Source organism: Oncorhynchus tshawytscha, linkage group LG12, assembly GCF_018296145.1.
Source record: "Oncorhynchus tshawytscha isolate Ot180627B linkage group LG12, Otsh_v2.0, whole genome shotgun sequence".
In the NCBI taxonomy this organism is placed as follows: Eukaryota; Metazoa; Chordata; class Actinopteri; order Salmoniformes; family Salmonidae; genus Oncorhynchus; species Oncorhynchus tshawytscha.
This window is the reverse complement of record NC_056440.1, coordinates 16,936,672-16,960,259: the sequence shown is the minus strand read 5'-3', so window position 1 is coordinate 16,960,259 and position 23,588 is coordinate 16,936,672. Positions and strand designations below refer to the sequence as shown.

The 23,588-nt window shown below is 44.6% G+C and overlaps 1 protein-coding gene across 1 annotated transcript in view; it reads right to left on the bottom strand.

The window, feature by feature from the left end:
- LOC112263920 (adipocyte enhancer-binding protein 1) overlaps positions 1–23,588 on the bottom strand; it is a 29,675-nt gene that overhangs the window by 1,151 nt on the left and 4,936 nt on the right. Inside the window, exons 2-21 of the mRNA XM_042331392.1 lie at positions 15,082–15,282; positions 13,678–14,406; positions 10,992–11,075; positions 8,765–8,842; positions 8,110–8,175; positions 5,058–5,135; positions 4,736–4,845; positions 4,109–4,248; positions 3,946–4,030; positions 3,538–3,682; positions 3,362–3,453; positions 3,048–3,171; positions 2,753–2,949; positions 2,279–2,455; positions 1,931–2,103; positions 1,281–1,745; positions 1,048–1,178; positions 647–786; positions 448–547; positions 64–230 (exon numbers count right to left, since the gene is read on the bottom strand). Coding sequence (XP_042187326.1) covers positions 64–230; positions 448–547; positions 647–786; positions 1,048–1,178; positions 1,281–1,745; positions 1,931–2,103; positions 2,279–2,455; positions 2,753–2,949; positions 3,048–3,171; positions 3,362–3,453; positions 3,538–3,682; positions 3,946–4,030; positions 4,109–4,248; positions 4,736–4,845; positions 5,058–5,135; positions 8,110–8,175; positions 8,765–8,842; positions 10,992–11,075; positions 13,678–14,406; positions 15,082–15,282 — 3,482 coding nt within the window. The remainder of the gene's footprint in view (positions 1–63; positions 231–447; positions 548–646; positions 787–1,047; positions 1,179–1,280; positions 1,746–1,930; positions 2,104–2,278; positions 2,456–2,752; positions 2,950–3,047; positions 3,172–3,361; positions 3,454–3,537; positions 3,683–3,945; positions 4,031–4,108; positions 4,249–4,735; positions 4,846–5,057; positions 5,136–8,109; positions 8,176–8,764; positions 8,843–10,991; positions 11,076–13,677; positions 14,407–15,081; positions 15,283–23,588) is intronic.

Here is a 23,588-nt window from a genome sequence, read left to right as displayed (position 1 = left end):
TAGTGCTTCATTGGCTCTCAAAGGGCTAATGGGTAACCTCATTGTAGGTGTAGCAGTACCCACCTGTTTGATGCGGTCCCAGTTGGACTTGGCCAGGTTAAAGCTGCAGGTAGTTGCCCCTGGCTCGTAGCCCACCACACACAGCTTGGTCAGGGGGGTGAAGCCTTCTGCCCGCACCGTCACACGGTACTCACCTGGGTTCAACAAGCGCCAGTAGTCCCCTGTTACAGCTGTGGAGGGAGGAGAGGGGTTAGACTGCACATTCAGTGAGGATAGCGGGCTCCTGGAGTGCTTTTGGTTTGTTCAGGGGCAAAGGGAAAGCAGGCTGTTACCAATAGTGCTCACCTGAGGTTTCATGAATCTGCCAATATGGCAGTGCATGGCAACAGTGATTTGTTAAGCAGTAATGCAGGAGGCAGTTTGGGGTATGGCTGACACTGTACCCACCTGTAGTGACATCATGGTTAACCCCCTCTACAGACACTGTGGCATTAGTGATGGGGTTCCCCTCATTGTCTTTCACCACGCCCCTGATCCCACGATGTACCTGGGTGAAGTGAAAACCAGGGGTCAAAGGGTCACGGTCACTATACAGCCACTCCATGACTAGGTGTGTTTGGTAAATTATGCGTGTGTGTGTGATTACCTGCTCCATGAAGGTGAGCATGGCCTCTCTGTTCTTCTCCCACTCAATGACCAGCTCACTCTGATGGGGGAACTTATCACAGCCCAGGAACATTGATAGCTCCAGACAGTTAGTGTGCAGGTAGCTGAAATCATTCATACCTGAGGACGGAGGAGGATCGGGGGGAGGGAGAGATGGGAAGGAGAAAGGGACGAGGGAGAGACAAAGGTAGCAATTATTGGCCACCAGAGAGTGGCATTGTCCTCAAAAGTGGGTACTTTACTCTGATGACTGATTCATGTTTCATTACACGGTTTAACCTTGTTGAACTACTGAATGTAATGTTGACTAACAAATTCCTTATTGAACAGCAGACAACAATGTAATGGAAAGGGATGTTGTCGGTTTGACTGTGTACTCACTTCCTGTGATGGGCTTCCACTTGGCGCGGTTGATGATTCCGACGCCGCCAGTGATGTCATCGCCGTGACAGGAGCCGTGGGAAGTGTATGTCATGGACAGGTGAGTAGAGGCGTAGGAGATAGCCAACCACCTGATGGCCCCATACACACACACACACACACACACACACTCAGATAGTCAGATATGTGGGATATTCTGATTGTTGACCTGTGGTTATCTTCAGGCTACACACCTGAAAAAGGAGGCGTCTGCCGTGGTCCTGGGTTCATCCTCAGGCTCTGCTTCCTGATGTCCCCCTCTGTCATCCTCCTCTTCCTCTTCCCTGTGGCCATAGCCATGCCCCCTCCACTCCTCCTCCAGCTCCCTGTTCTGCCGGTCCTCTTCCGGCTGCTGGTATACCCTGTTCCATCGGTCCTCTTCCGGCTGCTGGTATCCCCTGTTCCAACGGTCCTCTTCTGGTTGCTGGTATCCCCTGTTCCAACGCTCCTCTTCTGGTTCTTGGTATCCCCTGTTCCGCCGGTCCTCTTCTGGTTCCTGGTATCCCCTGTTCCGCCGGTCCTCTTCTGGATCCTGGTATCCCCTGTTCCAACGCTCCTCTTCTGGTTCCTGGTATCCCCTGTTTCTATCATCATCCTCTGGCTCCTCACGGTCGTAGCCTCTATCCCAATCTGCCCCTCTGTCATACTCATCCTCGAACCTAGAAGAATGATTTAGATTTCATTGATAGTTTATTTGGTTTGCCATAAAGAGAGGAAGAGAGATATTGGGAGAGAATGCGAGTGAGTGGGAGAGAGCGAGAGAATAAGAGTGAGTGGGAGAGCGAGAAAGAGGGAGAGAGAGGGTGGGAGTAGGCGAGAGAGAGGGAGAGTAAGTGCCTCGTACTGTCTCTTCTTGCGGCTGTGTGCCCGGTCTCTCTCGCTGGTGCTGGCGGCCTTGGTTAGGCGGTGGTTGTCGTAGGGGTAGGCCACTACCCTCTCCCCTCCCTGGAAGTTGGCCCCCAGTACAAACGGGTGGCTCTCCATCCACGAGATGATGGCTTGAGTCTCCACAGCTATCTGCAGGACAAGAAAAACAAACAGCAGCTGTCATATTGAGGCGATAGACAGAGAAATAGGACTTACTCGTACTCTGCTCTTCACACATCTACATTTATTTTCTCCTTCCTCTCCTGTCTTCATCCCCTCTCTTCCGCCCCTTCCTCTTCCCCATCCCCTCCCTCCCTTCACACACCTTGTCGTCCCCCACTGTGTCAGCAGGGATCTTGACATGGTGATTGGGGGTCAGTTTGGGCACCATACCCTTGTCCTCTGCCTCCCACAGAACACTGTTCAGGTCAGGGAAGTTGTTGAAGATGTCATGGCCGTCCTCCGTCCAGTGGCCTGTGGTCCAACCACTCAACTCTGAACCCTGTGGTGGCAATGGGACACAATGTTATGGAGAGAACCTGAAAGAACATCCTTACAGAACGATTTGCTTGAATGTGTCTAGTCTTGTCTTGTCTTGTTTAAAATATCTTCTCTTAGGAAAAATAAAGTTGGGTGCCAGACTGTTCCTGCTTGAAACAATACTTGCCTACAGCAAGTTGGCTAAATCAGAAACTGTCTGGCACCTAACTTTCTTTTTCTTTAAAGAAAAAAACATTTGTACCCTGGAAGAGTAAAGGAGGTACAGCCGGTAATACCACGTATAGTGCCCAGTACTAACCGCTATGAGGGCCTTCTCCTGTCCGTCAGGATTCAGAGAGGGCACCAGGTGGGTACGTATTCCCTCCACCAGGCGGCGCACTCTGGGGTTGCCGTCTCTGTACTCCTTACAAAGGTACTGCATCAGAAGAAGAACCATCTCCCGCCCTGTTGCCTCATTTCCATGGAGACCAGCCGTGTATCGGAACTCTGGCTCACCTAAGGGGGAAAAACACAGATCGTCATAGTCTTTCCATACTAAAGATGACACAAGTACAGAGCTTTCTGTGAAAAAGACAGTCTTTTTTTCTTCCCACCTATCTCGTGTTCTGTGGGGTTGCCTGATATCACCATGGCCACAATGTCTAGACCATTGGAGCTGCGGCCCAGGCTGTACATACTGGTGATGTTGGGACACTCCTCAGACACAGACTTCATCAGCTACAGTAGAGACACAATGGAAAGCAGAGGTCACCAACCCTGGTTCTGGAAACCTACAGTCTGTGCAGGACTTTGTTACAGTCAAACACATCTGATTTTAACCAATCATCAGTGTCAAGACAATGTTGAAGTCATTTGTAACATTAGATCTGAATCCAGTTCATGAAGGTGGTATTCATCACCATCTCACCGTGACCATATCTGAGTAGTTGTGATGTCTGAAGTCCAGGTACTGGACTGGAGTCACCTCATTCTGCAACCTCTGGTAGGCACTGGTGGGGTCTGAGGAGACAGAAACACACAGCATGAGTGTTTGTGTGTGAGTGTGTTTGTATGTGAGTGTGTTGGTGTGTGTGTGTGACTCACCAGGCAGTGGGCATCCCAGCACCTCCAGCCTCATACAGCAACTGCCGTTCCAGCTCTGAGGGATGACTCTGATGTAGCGAGCTAGTATGGGCTCAGCTAACTGATTCAGCACTGGGGTGTCCTTATCAGAGTTACCAAAGAACAACTGGAGAGAGAGAGGAGAAGAGAGAGATTGAGAGCGAGAGAAAGGAAGAGATAGCGAGAGGGAGAGATAAGAGGAGAGAGAGGAGGTAAGAGGTAAAGAGAGAGAGTGGCGGTAAGAGATAGAGAGAGAGAAATATAGGACTCAATGGCCAGACACAGTAAACATTTACACCCCATGAAGAGAGGATAAGAATGAACCCTGCTTGGGAGCAAAGCTGACAAAAGCCTCATTTGAAACAGTAGCTGTGAGGCTAACAGACTCACCCAGTCAGAGTAACCGTCATTCATGGTTGTCCATTCTCTGCTGTCATTACTGAATTGCACATAGTACGATGTCACAAAGTCACTCCTGGAACACAAAGTTTAGTCACCATTTTATTTAAATCTCTGTAGATAAAACATGCGCATACGTGTGTGTGTGTCTTACTCATTGTGTGAGTCTCGTCCTTGTGTTATGATCCCAGTAAACTCTGTTACTCTGCGAGCGTCAATCTCAAACCAGTGAATGTTGTCCTCTTGGTTAGGACACCACGCCCCACCATGCATGTTGTCCTCATCCTCTGAAGCCTGGAAACCATACCATTTTAGAGATTAGGGGATGAGGGTTTACCCTCAGGCTTAATGTGTGGGAGGTTACCCTCAAGGTTCATGTGTGAGGGGTTACCCTCAAGGTTAGGGTTCATGTGTGAGGGTTTACCCTCAGGGTTAATGTGTGAGGGGTTACCCTCAGGGTTAATGTGTGAGGGGTTACCCTCAGGGTTAATGTGTGAGAGGTTACCCTCAGGGTTAATGTGTGGGAGGTTACCCTCAGGGTTAATGTGTGGGAGGTTACCCTCAGGGTTAATGTGTGGGAGGTTACCCTCAGGGTTAATGTGTGGGAGGTTACCCTCAGGGTTAATGTGTGAGGGCTTACCTTCAGGGTTCATGTGTGAGGGGTTACCCTCAGGGTTCATGTGTGAGAGGTTACCCTCAGGGTTCATGTGTGAGGGGTTACCCTCAGGGTTAGGGTTAATGTGTGAGAGGTTAGTGTGTATGGGTTAAGGATTAGGGTTACCTGCATGTTGAGCCGTGCCCTGCCCTGACTGTAACGGTGGTGAGACATGGAGGAGGCCAGCAGCTGGTCTGATTCTATCCTGTGAGACTCCATGCCCAGGGGAGGACACTCTGCCACCAGGGGAAAACATCTGTCACACACACTTCACAAACATTCCTAACCACACTGGAAAACATCATAAGGTATGCTAATGGTTTCTGGAAACCGATTATCTCAAATAAATGGAAGTATTAAACTAGTCAGATTACAAAAATTGTGAATATGAAGATGACATGGAGATGATAAAGGTATTTTTGTAATTGGATGGTAGTAGTTGACTTACTTTTGGGCTCTTTGAATACGGGTGGTCTCTTCTTGGCTTTTTCCCTATCTTCCTCCTCCCTCCTCTGCTGAGCTCTCTCTGTTAAAGAGCACCCATAGTCAATCACTAACTACCATTCCAGTAATCGATTGTGTGTGTGTGCACATGAGCTCGTTAAGAGTGTTGGGCCAGTAACTTAAAGTTTGCTTCTTCGAATCCCAGAGCCATAGAAGCAACCTTTCAGTCAGGTGAAAAATCTGCCCATTTGCCCTTAAGCAAGGCACATATCCCTAATTGCTCCTGTAAGTCTCTCTGGATAAGAGCGCCTGCTAAATCACTCAAATGAAAACGTGCCTGTGCGTATGTGGCCAAATGCAGTAATGCCTCGGAGGACCCACATGCCTCTGGGTTCCTTTCTATCTCTCCAAATCCAGGAATGTGCTGATTAAATTCACATGAATTTTATTGTATTCAGTAAACCTAGAGACAGGCATGCGTGCATGGGCTTTCACAGCATACTCCATGAAGTTGCAGACAGACACACTGTACACACCTGTTTTATGACTGTTTCAGTTGAGTGATTTTAATCACAGACACTTTTAACCTCAAGGATCTGTCATCCCTTTACTGGTTAATCCCACACTGAACACACAGTACATCTGTCATCCCTTTACTGGTTAATAACACACCCTGGATATCCCACACTGAACACAGTACATCTGTCATCCCTTTACTGGTTAATCCCACACCCTGGATATCCCACACTGAAAACACAGTATATCTGTCATCCCTTTACTGGTTAATCCTACATCCTGGATATCCCACACTGAAAACACAGTATATCTGTCATCCCTTTACTGGTTAATCCCACACCCTGGATATCCCACACTGAAAACACAGTATATCTGTCATCCCTTTACTGGTTAATCCTACATCCTGGATATCCCACACTGAAAACACAGTATATCTGTCATCCCTTTACTGGTTAATCCCACACCCTGGATATCCCACACTGAAAACACAGTATATCTGTCATCCCTTTACTGGTTAATCCCACACCCTAGATATCCCACACTGAAAACACAGTATATCTGTCATCCCTTTACTGGTTAATCCCACACCCTGGATATCCCACACTGAAAACACAGTACATCTGGCATCCCTTTACTGGTTAATAACACACCCTGGATATCCCACACTGAACACAGTACATCTGTCATCCCTTTACTGGTTAATCCCACACCCTGGATATCCCACACTGAAAACACAGTATATCTGTCATCCCTTTACTGGTTAATCCCACACCCTGGATATCCCACACTGAAAACACAGTACATCTGGCATCCCTTTACTGGTTAATAACACACCCTGGATATCCCACACTGAACACAGTACATCTGTCATCCCTTTACTGGTTAATCCCACACCCTGGATATCCCACACTGAAAACACAGTATATCTGTCATCCCTTTACTGGTTAATCCCACACCCTGGATATCCCACACTGAAAACACAGTATATCTGTCATCCCTTTACTGGTTAATCCCACACCCTGGATATCCCACACTGAAAACACAGTATATCTGTCATCCCTTTACTGGTTAATCCCACACCCTGGATATCCCACACTGAAAACACAGTATATCTGTCATCCCTTTACTGGTTAATCCCACACCCTGGATATCCCACACTGAAAACACAGTATATCTGTCATCCCTTTACTGGTTAATAACACACCCTGGATATCCCACACTGAAAACACAGTATATCTGTCATCCCTTTACTGGTTAATCCCACACCCTGGATATCCCACACTGAAAACACAGTACATCTGGCATCCCTTTACTGGTTAATAACACACCCTGGATATCCCACACTGAAAACACAGTACATCTGGCATCCCTTTACTGGTTAATCCCACACCCTGGCTATCCCACACAGACAAATGTTCCATATTATGATTATACAGTTCCTGTGGTTCTAACATGGTCACAGTGCACGAGGTACAGAAAGAGACCGGAACATGTGGCAACAGCTGTTGGTTAGATCTCCATCTCTGCCTTCCTTCTCTAACCGGGACTCTATGGTTAGATCTCTGCCTTCCTTCTCTAACCGGGACTCTATGGTTAGATCTCTGCCTTTCTTCTCTTACCCGGGACTCTATGGTTAGATCTCTGCCTTCCTTCTCTAACCGGGACTCTATGGTTAGATCTCTGCCTTCCTTCTCTAACCGGGACTCTATGGTTAGATCTCTGCCTTCCTTCTCTAACCGGGACTCTATGGTTAGATCTCTGCCTTCCTTCTCTAACCGGGACTCTATGGTTAGATCTCTGCCTTCCTTCTCTAACCGGGACTCTATGCTCCTCTGTTTCTATCCCTTATCTTGTTTTTTTCTCTCTTTTCATTCATCTTTCCTGTTAGTACTGTAACCTCTCTTGGCTGGCCCATCCCTCCCTCTTTCTTTGCTCCACTCCAGCTCATAAATAATTCAAACAGTACAGGTCACCACTATACCCCAGGCCTTTCTTCCCTACCATCCTTCCTTCACAACACATTTCTACGGTTGAGATTTGTCCTGTTCTGGAGAGAATTAACTTTTGTCCCTCGTCTGTAAGTCTTAGCAAGTGAAGCCCAGGCAGAGACTAACATCTGTGATTTCGTTCTTTTGGCTTTTATTGGAACCATGAACCACATGGGACTGATAAACATCCTGTACATGAATCTGTGAGTAACATGACATGTTCTATCTGTGTGTCATATGATCTTCTGATTGGCTGAGAGCTTTGACAGTACAACGTTTGGCATTGCAGTGTTACTAAGTTTTACTTGTTGCAATGTGTGGATGTTTTACCTCCCTTAATTGAATGCACAGATTATTAGCGGCTCTGCATAAGAATTACCAAAGATATTTAGTCTTACGGCTAAATTACCAAAATGTAAACGTAGTGTCAAATATTACTGTATGATGGGAAGTATCCACAACCTAGGACAGATGGACGGACAGACAGACAGATGGATCACAGTCATTCAGATCATAATGGAACAGACAGACAGACCACATATCAGATCATACCTCTGTCCTCTCTCTCCTTTTCTTTCCTTTGTCTTTCCCTCTCCTCCTCCTCCTCCTGTTTTTTTGCTGTAGTAAACAAAGGAGTGAAAAACTTCAATGGGTGAATCCATTTTCCCCACCTCCCCATGTTTCAGATGTGAAACATTCTAAACGTTGCAGATAGAATACCAACAGCTGTCATGATTCCCTATTCTATCTGACAGATAATCCATCACAACAGGTGTGAACAAAGCATTCTTCAACTTTTTCCCCTCTTCCCTTTCTTCATGTTTGCCACAAGCATAAACATAAGTGCTGGAAGAAAGGATCAACTCCATTACTTAGCTTATTTTGCAGTTTGTAACTTCAGCTGGCAAAGTCTCGCTAAACCCAATTTTATGAAGAAGATGACTGACCATGTAATTGAAACAGTCTGACAATTATACACGTCTCTTGTTCATTCTTGTGGGGAATGAGAGAGTGTAGGCCCATTACTTTGACTCTGTGGTAGTGGTTCAATTCTTGATTGTGTCTATCAAATCTTTAATTTACTGCAGGGTCCCAATGAAATGAAAAACAGATTTCTATTGGAGATTTGGCCATGGGTTAATGTTAGTTCATTTCATGTGTGTGTGTGTGTGTGTGTGTGTGTGTGTGTGTGTGTGTGTGTACATACTCTCTCCACCACTATATCCATAGTCATACTCCTCGTACCATGGGCTTTCATGGGTAGGTGGTGGTGTAATAGAATCCTCTGTATCAGAGGGAGAAACACAAAGTTAGAACAGTCTTCGTATACTGTATCAGAGGGAGAAACACAACGTTAGAACAGTCTTAGTATACTGTATCAGAGGGAGAAACACAATGTTAGAACAGTCTTAGTATACTGTATCAGAGGGAGAAACACAATGTTAGAACAGTCTTAGTATACTGTATCAGAGGGAGAAACACAATGTTAGAACAGTCTTCGTATACTGTATCAGAGGGAGAAACACAACGTTAGAACAGTCTTAGTATACTGTATCAGAGGGAGAAACACAATGTTAGAACAGTCTTAGTATACTGTATCAGAGGGAGAAACACAATGTTAGAACAGTCTTAGTATACTGTATCAGAGGGAGAAACACAATGTTAGAACAGTCTTAGTATACTGTATCAGAGGGAGAAACACAACGTTAGAACAGTCTTAGTATACTGTATCAGAGGGAGAAACACAACGTTAGAACAGTCTTAGTATACTGTATCAGAGGGAGAAACACAATGTTAGAACAGTCTTAGTATACTGTATCAGAGGGAGAAACACAACGTTAGAACAGTCTTAGTATACTGTATCAGAGGGAGAAACACAACGTTAGAACAGTCTTAGTATACTGTATCAGAGGGAGAAACACAATGTTAGAACAGTCTTAGTATACTGTATCAGAGGGAGAAACACAATGTTAGAACAGTCTTAGTATACTGTATCAGAGGGAGAAACACAACGTTAGAACAGTCTTAGTATACTGTATCAGAGGGAGAAACACAATGTTAGAACAGTCTTAGTATACTGTATCAGAGGGAGAAACACAACGTTAGAACAGTCTTAGTATACTGTATCAGAGGGAGAAACACAATGTTAGAACAGTCTTAGTATACTGTATCAGAGGGAGAAACACAATGTTAGAACAGTCTTAGTATACTGTATCAGAGGTAGAAACACAACGTTAGAACAGTCTTAGTATACTGTATCAGAGGGAGAAACACAATGTTAGAACAGTCTTAGTATACTGTATCAGAGGGAGAAACACAACGTTAGAACAGTCTTAGTATACTGTATCAGAGGGAGAAACACAATGTTAGAACAGTCTTAGTATACTGTATCAGAGGGAGAAACACAACGTTAGAACAGTCTTAGTATACTGTATCAGAGGGAGAAACACAATGTTAGAACAGTCTTAGTATACTGTATCAGAGGGAGAAACACAATGTTAGAACAGTCTTAGTATACTGTAGCCTGGGTAACACGTTGTTTCTGCATTGATTCAACAGGACTACCCCACTGGGCACAAACTGATTGAATCAATGTTGTTTCCACGTCATTTCAGCAGTGGAAAACTGATTGAATTTGCAAAAAGTCATCAACTTAAGACATTTTGAGAATGTTTGTCTTTTTTTCACCCAACTTTTAACCTACTATAAATCAAATGACATGGTTTTATTGATTTCACGTTGAATTAACGTTAGTTGACAACTCATTCAAATGCAAATCAAAACTAGACGTTGAACTGACGCATGTGCACAGTGGGACATAACTGCCCTGGCAAAACCACAAGTTGACTCCAGCAGAAACCTGTTTGGTAGTACTGTTCTCTTTTTACTTAACAACATGACACAGACTCTCTTTGGTTTTATGTGTGCTTTCCAAGGCTCTCTGTAGCTACGGCTATTTAACTAAAGGCCTTGATAATGCAGTAATCTTCCAATACAGTGATGTTCAAATTTCTGCAGCCACAACAGACGCTCTCTGTTTGGACCAACGTAAAGCTAGTGTAACTCACTGCTTGTTATTTGCCTAGTTAAATGTTTAATTTACATTTACAAGGAATATAACAGAGCAACCATCTTGTGAAAGGCTTCTCGATCAAAAACAAAACCATGAAAAGCCTTTGATTGTGTGGAACTATACTCTCACCCACTCACTCTCATTTAAAAGAACAGCTATGATCTAGCTAGCCTGATGTGATTCCCTGGAGTTAGAGGACGGTTGATCATATCCCACACTAGAACACAGGTTGTCTTTCATTCTTAGAAAGGAGGAACACCAGCATACAATGTGGCTCTCTAAGCAGTGACTGACTGACTGACTGACTAAGATACATTTACAGTACGTATTGATTGATTCATTGATTTAATTTGTGAGTTACCTGTGACAGCGTAGCTCAAGTCATATTTCTCTGTGGGGACGACCTCTTTACCGTCAGGGAAAGGAAGATTCTCGGGCACCTCATCTGTTATTGGAGAACAGAGAGAGTGAGAGTTAGAGAATGAGAGAGTGCAATAGTGAGTAAGAGATTGAGAGAGCGAGCGAGATATTGAGAGAATGAGAGCGAAAGAGAGAGTGAAAGCGTGAGAGAAAGAGAGAATGAAAAAGAAAAGAGAGAAAGAAAGGAGTGCAAGATTGAAGAGAGTGAGATAGAAGAGGAAGATGAGTCAGGAAGAAAGGAAGGTGATGGATGATGAAGTACGAGAAGAGCGCAAGAAGAGAAATGAGAACGGAGAGAGACGATGGAGTGATATGGTGAGAGATATAGGATGAGAACGGAGAGAGATGATGGAGTGATATGGTGAGAGAAATAGGATGAGAACGGAGAGAGATGATGGAGTGATATGGTGAGAGAAATAGGATGAGATCGGAGAGAGATGATGGAGTGATATGGTGAGAGAAATAGGATGAGAACGGAGAGAGACGATGGAGTGATATGGTGAGAGAAATAGAGGATGAGAACGGAGAGAGATGATGGAGTGATATGGTGAGAGAAATAGGATGAGAACGGAGAGAGATGATGGAGTGATATGGTGAGAGAAATAGGATGAGAACGGAGAGAGACGATGGAGTGATATGGTGAGAGAAATAGGATGAGAACGGAGAGAGACGATGGAGTGATATGGTGAGAGAAATAGGATGAGAACGGAGAGAGACGATGGAGTGATATGGTGAGAGAAATAGGATGAGAACGGAGAGAGATGATGGAGTGATATGGTGAGAGAAATAGGATGAGAACGGAGAGAGATGATGGAGTGATATGGTGAGAGAAATAGGATGAGAACGGAGAGATGATGGAGTGATATGGTGAGAGATATAGGATGAGAACGGAGAGAGATGATGGGTGATATGGTGAGAGAATAGGATGAGAACGGAGAGAGATGATGGAGTGATATGGTGAGAGATATAGGATGAGAACGGAGAGAGATGATGGAGTGATATGGTGAGAGAAATAGGATGAGAGACGATGGAGTGATATGGTGAGAGAAATAGGATGAGAACGGAGAGAGACGATGGAGTGATATGGTGAGAGAAATAGGATGAGAACGGAGAGAGACGATGGAGTGATATGGTGAGAGAAATAGGATGAGAACGGAGAGACGATGGAGTGATATGGTGAGAGAAATAGGATGAGAACGGAGAGAGACGATGGAGTGATATGGTGAGAGAAATAGGATGAGAACGGAGAGAGACGATGGAGTGATATGGTGAGAGAAATAGGATGAGAACGGAGAGAGACGATGGAGTGATATGGTGAGAGAAATAGGATGAGAACGGAGAGAGACGATGGAGTGATATGGTGAGAGAAATAGGATGAGAACGGAGAGAGACGATGGAGTGATATGGTGAGAGAAATAGGATGAGAACGGAGAGAGATGATGGAGTGATATGGAGAAATAGGATGAGAACGGAGAGAGACGATGGGTGATATGGTGAGAGAAAATAGGATGAGAACGAGAGATGATGGAGTGATATGGTGAGAGATATAGGATGATGGAGTGATATGGTGAGAGAAATAGAGGATGAGAACGGAGAGAGACGATGGAGTGATATGGTGAGAGAAATGATGAGAACGGAGAGAGACGATGGAGTGATATGGTGAGAGAAATAGGATGAGAACGGAGAGAGATGATGGAGTGATATGGTGAGAGATATAGGATGAGAACGGAGAGAGATGATGGAGTGATATGGTGAGAGAAATAGAGGATGAGAACGGAAAGAGACGATGGAGTGATATGGTGAGAGAAATAGAGGATGAGAACGGAGAGAGACGATGGAGTGATATGGTGAGAGAAATAGAGGATGAGAACGGAGAGAGACGATGGAGTGATATGGTGAGAGAAATAGAGGATGAGAACGGAAAGAGACGATGGAGTGATATGGTGAGAGAAATAGAGGTACTGGAGAGTAAGATACTGTAGGAGTGGAAATATGGAGCAATGGTAGAGTAAAACAGTAGTGGAAATATGGACACAGTAACGTAATGAAAACTTGTAACTTTCACACAAAGTACAGATGAGCTGAGCTTAGCTATGAATGTCACTGACAGACCTTCATATGAGATGATCTTGCCATCATCTGATTTAAAACTCATTGGTTAAAGCAGCATTTCTCAAACCTGGTACTCTGGACTCCAAGGGGCGGAAGTTTTGGGTTTTGCCCTAATACTACACAGCTGATTCAAATTATCAAAGCTGGATGATTAGTTTATTATTTTAATTAGCTGCGTAGTGCTGGGGCAAAACCCAAAACGTGCTCACCTTGGGGTCCCGAGGACCGAGTTTGGGAAACCCTGGGTTAAAGACTCCAGGTGGTTTGATATAGAGAGGAGCTGGAGAAGAAATGTACAAGTAACCAAATAGTTCAGTATGTGCTGTTATAAACTTATAAACAAATAGCTAGTATGTAAAATACTTTACTAACTACTTGGAAATTACTATTCAAGTTATTTCAAAATGACATTTTACAGTTGTTGGTACCTTTATCCCATTCATTCATCCATTCATCCATTCAGTCAGTCAGTCAGTCATTGTCAGTCATTTTAGGAAACTGAGGTTTAAACATACATTTGGCTTCCCAGTAGTCTTCATCTCCCGTGTCCACCTCTCCATCCACCACAAGAGGGGGGGATGTGGCCGTCGGGTCCTCTCCCTTCCAATAGTCATCTTCTGGGTCGACCACTGGGCCTGCAGGCTCCTCCTCCTCTCCCTTCCAGTAGTCATCCTCTGAGTCCGTCTCTGGGGTGGCTGGCTTATCATCATCAGGGTTCCAGTACTCATCCTCTGAGTCAGTCTCTGGGGTGGCTGGCTTATCATCATCAGGGTTCCAGTACTCATCCTCTGAGTCAGTCTCTGGGATGGCTGGCTTATCATCATCAGGGTTCCAGTACTCATCCTCTGAGTCAGTCTCTGGGGTGGCTGGCTTATCATCATCAGGGTTCCAGTACTCATCCTCTGAGTCAGTCTCTGGGGTGGCTGGCTTATCATCATCAGGGTTCCAGTACTCATCCTCTGAGTCAGTCTCTGGGGTGGCTGGCTTATCATCATCAGGGTTCCAGTAGTCATCCTCTGAGTCAGTCTCTGGGGTGGCTGGCTTATCATCATCAGGGTTCCAGTAGTCATCCTCTGAGTCAGTCTCTGGGGTGGCTGGCTTATCATCATCAGGGTTCCAGTAGTCATCCTCTGAGTCAGTCTCTGGGGTGGCTGGCTTATCATCATCAGGGTTCCAGTAGTCATCCTCTGAGTCAGTCTCTGGGGTGGCTGGCTTATCATCATCAGGGTTCCAGTAGTCATCCTCTGTCAGAGGGACACAGGACAGTAGATGTAACATTATTATTGTGGAGAAAATCCATATACTTTTCAATGGTACAAATAAGATCAACATTTTGATTGGTATTAGAACACTGAAGCACCAGCTCAGCCCAAACAACTTAGCACTCACAAATGACAAATCATTGTATAGTTAATTTACCAATTCTAGTCTGTCTTAAAGAACCAGTGAGGTCAAAAACGAGATTTTCTGTGTTTCATATATACAGTATTTACACACTGAAGTTGGAATAATACGGTGAAATTGTGAAAATTACAATAATACCCTTTAGCGTTAGAGCTGTTTATAAAGATAGCCTGAAATTTTAGCCTGTTTAGGTGGGATGGAGTTTTGGCTTGCCTGGTGCCATCACCAGGCTGCAAAAGAGTTAATAAACCAATAAGAGTTCCAAACCTCTCTTCCAATAACAGCTAATCGTCAGTTTTCCCCTCTCCACTCAGAACACTCCCAGGCAGTCCTAGCAAAATTCTTGCTTGAGAAATTGCTCTTTACTTAAGAAGCTGTTTTTTGTTTTATTTTTTTTTAAAAATTAATGAAAATAATCACAGTAAGGTACTTAATTGTTACCCAGAAATTATTTGATACTGAGATGAAAACAGCTGCATTGGACCTTTAACTAGAGTGGTGTGTAACTAAATTACCTGGCTCTGTGTACACCTCTGTGGTAGTGGTCGGTGGTAGTGTGGTAGTGGTCGGTGGTGGAGTTGTTGGTGCTTTGCCGCGGCGGCCTCCCTTGTCCTTCAGCTTTTTGTCTGCTTTAGACTCCTTGTTCTTCTTGTCCTTCTTACCCTTTTTTTTCTTCCCTTTGCCCTCCTCCTCCTCTGGGGCTCTCCTGACCCGGGCTTGGAGATGGACGAAGAAGCAAAGGAAAGTGAATAAACTCGATCATGTTGACCCCTGAGGGCCCAATATGAGGCCTTACAGCTCCTACCAGTCTTATTGCAGACAGATATGTATATCGCTCTGGATGAGAGCGTCTGCTAAATTACTCAATTGTAAATGTAATGTAAATGTTGAAATTGATAGGACAATATGGCATTCAAACAACGGCTATAAATCAACACCAACTTTTTGCAATTGAAACAGAATGATGAGAGAGCGAGGGACGGAGAGAGAGAGAGAGAGACAAAGACAGAGATCCCAGTCTAGACATGTGTACCAGGAAGTGGGTCTGCCAGACAGCATCACTAGCAGGGGGCACAGCTGAGCTAATGTCTGGCAGACAGGCTGTGTATGTGTGTGTGGCGGGGGGGAGATGATGGTGTCCTGTGCAGAAGAAAGCCTCCTCTGTTCTATCTACAAAAAAGTTTGGGGTAGTTTCCCCTTTTTTCCCCCAATTTCGTGATATCCAATTGGTAGTTAGTCTTGTCCCATCACTGAAACTCCCCTACTGACTCCGGCGAGGCAAAGGTCAAGAGCCATGCGTCCTCTGAAACACAACCCTGCCAAGCCGCACTGCTTCTTGACACGTTGCTCACTTAACCCGGATGCCAGTCGCACCAATGTGTCGGAGGAATCACCATCCAGTTGGCGACCAAAGTCAGCTTGGAGTCGCTAGAGCATGATAAGACAAGGAAATCCCGGCCAGCCAAGCCCTCCCCTAACCCGGACAACGCTGGGCCAATTGTGCTCTGCTTCATTGGGTCTCCCAGTCATGGCCAGTTGTGACACAGCCTGAGATCGAACCTGGGTCTGTAGTGACATCACAAACACTGCAATGCAGTTCCTTAGACTGCTGCGCCACTCGGGAGGCCCGGGACACACAAACACATACACGTACACACAGACAAACCTCAAGAAGAGGAACTATAGCGACATCATCATACTCATGGTCAAGGAGATCTGGGCTTATCTAAGTGTTACCACATGATGTCCCATTTGAATATTCCAAAATCACATACTAGGACTGTAGGTTTCTATTTGATGTGGAATGGATAATGAAGCTGTTCTTCTTTCTGGCCTTTCCTCTGAATGAACATATTTACAGAATTTTGCATGTTATGAATAATATGTGGATGTAATTATCCTCTTGTGCTGCTTACGGTTCTGCCTCAATCGCCACTGGAAGGCATTGTATTGTATGGTATTGTAATGTAACATATTGGGAAGCAAAAAGTTGTGTAAATCCAGAAGTCAGTGGAGCCTCATTGGCATTTCACTATCTCTCTTCATGGCTGTCTGAATATCAGTGCCAGTGACATAACTGTGGAACGGCAATGTCTTCATGGAAAATATTCCTCTCCATTAGTAAACCCAGTCAAACTGTAATGACATGCTGTTAGGGCATTATCAACATTGTCCCGTCTGACTCTATGTGGTTGGTCATTCTCATATCTTCTCAATGGTGGACAAATAGGTATAACAGTAGTAGCAACTATCCCATAGCACACTACAAACTATGTAACAATGTCTACCTACTGTACAACATACACTGAACAAAAAAATGGACGCAACATGTTAAGTGTTGGTTCCATGTTTCATGAGCTGAAATAAAAATGTCCATACGCACAAAAAGCTTATTTCTCTAAAATGTTGTGCACAAATTTGTTTACGTCCTCGCTAGTAAGCAATTGTCCTTTGCCAAGATAATCCATCCATATGGCATATTAAGCTGATTAAACAGAGTGATCACTACACAGGTGTAACTTGTGCTGGGGACAATAAAAGGCCACTCTAAAAATATTTTTTTTTACCTAATGGGTTAACTGCCTTGTTCAGGGGCAGAAGAACAGATTGTTTACCTTGTCTGCTTGGGATCCGATCTTGCAACCTTTCAGTTACTAGTCCAACACTCTAACCACTAGGCTACCTGCCGACCCAGTTTTGTCACACAACACAATGACACAGATGTCTCAAGTTTTGCGAGAGCGTACAATTGGCATGCTGACTGCAGGAATGTCCACCAGAGCTGTTGCCAGAGACTTGAATGTTAATGTCTCTACCATAAGCTGCCTCCAACGTTGTTTTAGAGAATTTGGCAGTGTCCAACTGCAGACCACGTATTCCCAGGGCCGGTCCCGGCCATTCTACCGCCCTAGGCAAGCCTAAAAAAATTGCCTTCCCATGCAAAACTAGAACAATCCCAGTAAACAAAATAACATTGAAAAGACATCTAAAATAGTATTTTCCAGACATTGAAGTTAGGTTAAATTTACGTTCTGAATGAAAGGTGAAAATGTGTTTTTTTTCCGGACAATAAAAATATGCATTTTCCAGACATTGAAATCAACATAATTTTTGGTTCTGAATAAAAGTTGAAAAGACGTCATTTAGAAACGTCTATGTTTGGACCAAATCAAGGCCAGTCCAGACAGGACCAAGTCTGAACCAAACATAGACGTCTATGTTTGGGCCAAATCAATGCCGGTCGATACCAGACAAAATCTGAACCAACGTCCATGGACATGGAATGCAAGGCCAGTCCGGATTGCACCAAAAAAAGACATCCAGTCCGGACAGAGCAACAACAACAAAAAGACATCCAGTAGACGTCGGTGTCGGTCCGTGTTTACTGAGGTGTAGCCTATCATGTCCATTCGCTTATTTGCCGCTTACATGCGGTAATAATAAAAAGTGGTGTAATAGCCTACTGTTTTCTTGACATTTAGTTGTAATTATTGTGAATGGGTTATGTTTTACCCTGGCTATATCTGCTACATGATTCATGTTAGATTATTTTGGGGACGGAATGTTGGTTGCGCGCCGCAGCGATTCTTCTCTCCAACAGAGAGAGGAGTTGGGAATAAACTATCAAAATATTTTGCAGCCTTGCCTTTGACAAAGTGGGAGATGCTTATCACAGGGCGGCATCAGCGCTCACCTAAAAAGCCCATATGCCACTGTTTAAAAGAGAAATTGACATTGTTTTTGGGCAGAATTATGTGAGATTTAATGTGTTGTTTGAGGTGCATCTTTATCAATTCAGTTCAGAAAATGATACCCTCGTCAATGTGCCGACCACAGCCTAAATCTGCCAAATGAGCGGGCTGGCCCTGTGTATTCCCAGTCATGTGAAATCCATAGATTTATTTCAATTGACTGATTTCCTTATATGAACTGTAACTCAGTGAAATCTTCAAAATTGAGGCATGTTGCATTCATATTTTTCTTCAGTGTGGTTACACAGTACCTACTAACTAATATAATTACCATATAAATACATGGTTTTAGTGCAACCAAATTGGGAAATTGGTCTGATTCAACCAACAGATGTGTGTGCTGAAGTTTACTAGATTTTAATCTGTGAAACTCAGAAACAAATGTACTTTATGATTAAAACTTCATCATCATCTCTGTCTCAGAGGGTGATTCCTTCCACTGTAGAGTGGGGTTCTGTGGTCACTGTTCACCCATGATTACAGCACAATCAGTGGAAAAGAAAAGTTGACTGTACAAATCTGTTTGCAAGATGCTCAGCTCAGAGCCCAGCCAGGTCTGTTACTGCAGCAGCAGACTAAATCTTCCCCAGTCCCAGTCTAAGTACCAGTCTCAGTCCCAGTCCAAGTACCAGTCCCAGTCCTAGTCCAAGTACCAGTCTAAGTCCCAGTCTCAGTCCAAGTCCCAGTCTAAGTCCCAGTACCAGTCTCAGTCCCAGTCCAAGTACCAGTCTCAGTCTCAGTTCCAGTCCAAGTACTAGTCCCAGTCCAAGTACCAGTCTCAGTCCAAGTCCCAGTCTCAGTCCCAGTTCTAGTCCAAGTACCAGTCTCAGTCTAAGTCCCAGTCCAAGTACCAGACCCAGTCTCAGTCCCAGTCCCAGTCCAAGTACCAGTCCTAGTCCAAGTCTCAGTCCCAGTCCTAGTCCTAGTACCAGTCCCAGTCCCAGTCCCAGTCCAAGTACCAGTCCTAGTCCAAGTCCCAGTCTCAGTCCCAGTCCAAGTACCAGTCCAAGTCCCAGTCCAAGTACCAGTCCCAGTACCAGTCCTAGTCCAAGTACCAGTCCCAGTCTAAGTCCCAGTACCAGTCTCAGTCCCAGTCCAAGTACCAGTCCAAGTACCAGTCCCATTCCCAGTACTAGTCCAAGTACCAGTCTCAGTCCCAGTCCAAGTACCAGTCTCAGTCCAAGTACCAGTCCCAGTCTAAGTCCCAGTCTAAGTCCCAGTCCAAGTACCAGTCCCAGTCTCAGTCCAAGTACCAGTCCCAGTCTCAGTCCCAGTCCAACTACCAGTCTAAGTCCCAGTCCAAGTACCAGTCCCAGTACTAGTCCAAGTACCAGTCTCAGTCCCAGTCTCAGTCCAAGTCCCAGTCTCAGTCCCAGTCCTAGTCCAAGTACCAGTCTCAGTCTAAGTCCCAGTCCCAGTCCCAGTCCAAGTACCAGACCCAGTCTCAGTCCCAGTCCCAGTCCAAGTACCAGTCCTAGTCCAAGTCTCAGTCCTAGTCCAAGTACCAGTCTAAGTCCCAGTCCCAGTCCAAGTACCAGTCCTAGTCCAAGTCTCAGTCTCAGTCTCAGTCTCAGTCCTAGTCCAAGTCCCAGTCCAAGTACCAGTCCTAGTCTCAGTCCTAGTCCAAGTCCCAGTCCCAGTCCCTGTCCAAGTACCAGTCTCAGTCTAAGTCCCAGTCTCAGTCCCAGTCCAAGTACCAGTCCTAGTCTCAGTCCCAGTCCTAGTCCAAGTACCAGTCTCAGTCTAAGTCCCAGTACCAGTCCCAGTCCCAGTCTCAGTCCCAGTCCCAGTCCAAGTACCAGTCCTAGTCCAAGTCTCAGTCCCAGTCCCAGTCCTAGTCCAAGTACCAGTCTCAGTCTAAGTCCCAGTCCCAGTCCCAGTCCCAGTCCAAGTACCAGTCCCAGTCCAGGTACCAGTCCCAGTCTCAGGCCCAGGTATACTTTGCTCTGCTCTGGTGCATGCCAAGAGACACGGTCCAGATAGGTATGACAAAAGGAACACCTATGTGAGAAAGCTGTTCATTGACTACAGCTCAGCGTTCAACACCATAGTGCCCTCCATATAATCACTAAGCTAAGGAACCTGGGATTATATTTTATTAGGATCTCTTTTAGTCCTCATTTGGACTGATCTTCCAAGAGTTCTTAAAATAGAATTAATAATATGATCATATTTTCACTTATAACACACTGTTACAAACAGACATGATACACTGACATGTTGACCAGATAAATACTCTAACAGTCTAAAAAGTATGATTCTTCATCTACCATAGTCCAGCACAGCTTTCCTATGTATTATATTTAAATGGTTTTAAAGTATTGTTTGAATTTATATATTGAAAAGTTTCTTGTTTGCTCAGATAAATTATTCAATTTCTTTATTGCTCTAAATCGAAATGTTATTTAGCATTCTCTTTTCTGTCTAGATAACACATAGATGGTGGACAATCTATTCCTAGTGTCACGACTTCTACCGAAGTCGTTGCCTCTCCTTGTTCGGGCTGTGCTCAGCAGGCGACGTCACCGGTCTTCCAGCCATCATTGATCTATTTTTCATTTTCCATTGGTTTTGTCTTGTCTTCCCACACACCTGTTTTCAATACCATTCATTACCTGTTGTGTATTTAACCCTCTGTTTCCCCTCATGTCTTTGTCAGAGATTGTTTATTGTCAGTGTTGTGTTTATTGTATAGGTGCGCGACGGGTCCTCGTACCCATATTTGTTTATATTCTATTCTTATTAGTGTTATGGAGCATGTTACGTGGACATTTATTAAAAGACTCCATTTTACACTCCGTTTGACTCTCCTGCGCCTGACTTCCCTGCCACCTATACACACGACTTTGACACCTAGTATTTACTGAATGTCTGTCTCTTTCCAACTGAATACTGTTGTGAATAGAGTTTGGCTGTTTTAAATGGTGTATATTATGAAATAAAATAAGCATGTATTTATTTAATATCTTGTTGACTGATGACCAACCAAGAGCATTGAGCATGACTACAACCGAATAAGCATATATCCACCTTAAAACAATCCTTGCTGCTTTGTTCTGTTCAATCTGCAGCCTCCAAATTTAACTTGTGGATGCATTTCCCCAGAACACAGAACAGTAGATCACCTGACTCCCAATTAATGCTTGGGTTGTTTACTTAAGAATCTTTCCCGGTAAATATTTAGCTATCCTTCTGATCATGCATGCAGTTTTAATATTTTGTTTTACATAGATGAGTTATTTGAGACGACCATGATAAGCAGTTGTCTAGCTGCACTCCTAGTAGTTTGGTTTCTGCCACTTCCTAAGTTTGTACTCCCCCCATACTTAATTGTATCCCATGCTGTGTTGGCCTTTTCCTAGTGGAACAGACCAACATAACTTTGGTTTTCTTAGTGTTTAAAACAAGTTTGTTCCAGCAAACCCACTCCCTGATATTTTCCAAATCTACTTGTACAGCTTGCTGTACATGTTGAACCGATTGGAAAAAGAGGACCGAGCATGCCCCCATTCTCAGCGACAGGGCTGCAGTGGAGCAGGTTGAGAGCTTCAAGTTCCTTGAAGTTCCCTCTGCTACAGAGGATAAGTTCCTTAGAGTTACCATCCTCAGAATTTTCAGACCAAATAAATGCTTCACAGAGTTCAAGTATCAAACACATCTCAACATCAACTGTTCAGAGGAGACCTTATGAATCAGGCCTTCATGGTCAAATTGCTGCAAAGAAACCACTACTAAAGGACACTAATAAGAATAAGAGACTTGCATGGGCCAAGAAACACAAGCAATGGACTTTAGACCGTTGGAAATCTGTCCTTTGGTCTGATGAGTCCAGGTTTTAGATTTTTGGTTCTAATTGCCGTGTCTTTGTGAGACGCAGAGTAGGTGAAAGGATGATCTCCGCATCTGTGGTTCCCACCGTGAAACATGAGTTGTGATGGTGTGGAGGTGCTTATCTGGTGACACTGTCTGTGATTTATTTAGTATTCAAGGCACACTTAAACAGTATGGCTACAACAGCATTCTGCAGCGATATGCCATCAAATCTGGTTTGCGCTTAGAGGGACTATCATTTGCTTTCAACAGGACAATGACCCAACACATATCCAGGCTCGAGGGTGCCAGGCTGCTTTTCATTACGCACACCTGTCACCATGATTACGGGCAGCTGCACAATATTGTTCCTAGGAAACTATGCAGTTTTTTGTTTTTTTACGTGTTATTTCTTACATTGGTACCCCAGGTCATCTTAGGTTTCATTACATACAGTCCAGAAGAACTACTGAACATAAGAGCAGCGTCAACTCACCATCAGTACGACCAAGAATATGACTTTCGCGAAGTGGATCCTGCGTTCTGCCTTTCACCCAGGACAACGGAATGGATCCCAGCCGGCGAACCCAAAAAACGACTTCGAAAAAGGGGAAAACGAAGCGGTCTTCTGGTCAGACTCCGGAGATGGGCACATCATGCACCACTCCCTGGCATTCTCCTCGCAAATGTCCAGTCTCTTGACAACAAGGTTGATGAAATCCGAGCAAGGGTAGCATTCCAGAGGGACATCAGAGACTGTAACGTTCTTTGCTTCACGGAAACATGGCTCACTGGAGAGACACAATCGGAGACGGTGCAGCCAGCTGGTTTCTCCACGCATCGCGCCGACAGAAACAAACATCTTTCTGGTAAGAAGAGGGGCGGGGGCGTATGCTTTATGGTTAACGTGACGTGGTGTGATCATGACAACATACAGGTACTCAAGTCCTTCTGTTCACCTGATTTAGAATTCCTCACAATCAAATGTAGACCGCATTATCTACCAAGGGAATTCTCTTCGATTATAATCACAGCCGTATATATTCCCCCCCAAGCAGACACATTGATGGCTCTGAACGAACTTTATTTGACTCTTTGCAAACTGGAATGCATATATCCGGAGGCTGCATTCATTGTAGCTGGGGATTTTAACAAGGCTAATCTGAAAACAAGACTCCCTAAATGTTATCAGCATATCGATTGCGCAACCAGGGCTGGAAAAACCTTGGATCATTGCTATTCCAACTTCCGCGACGCATATAAGGCCCTGCCCCGCCCTCCTTTCGGAAAAGCTTACCACGACTCCATTTTGTTGATCCCTGCCTACAGACAGAAACTAAAACAAGAAGCTCCCGCGCTGAGGTCTGTTCAACGCTGGTCCGACCAATCTGATTCCACACTCCAAGACTGCTTCCATCACGTGGACTGGGATATGTTCCGTATTGCGTCAGATGACAACA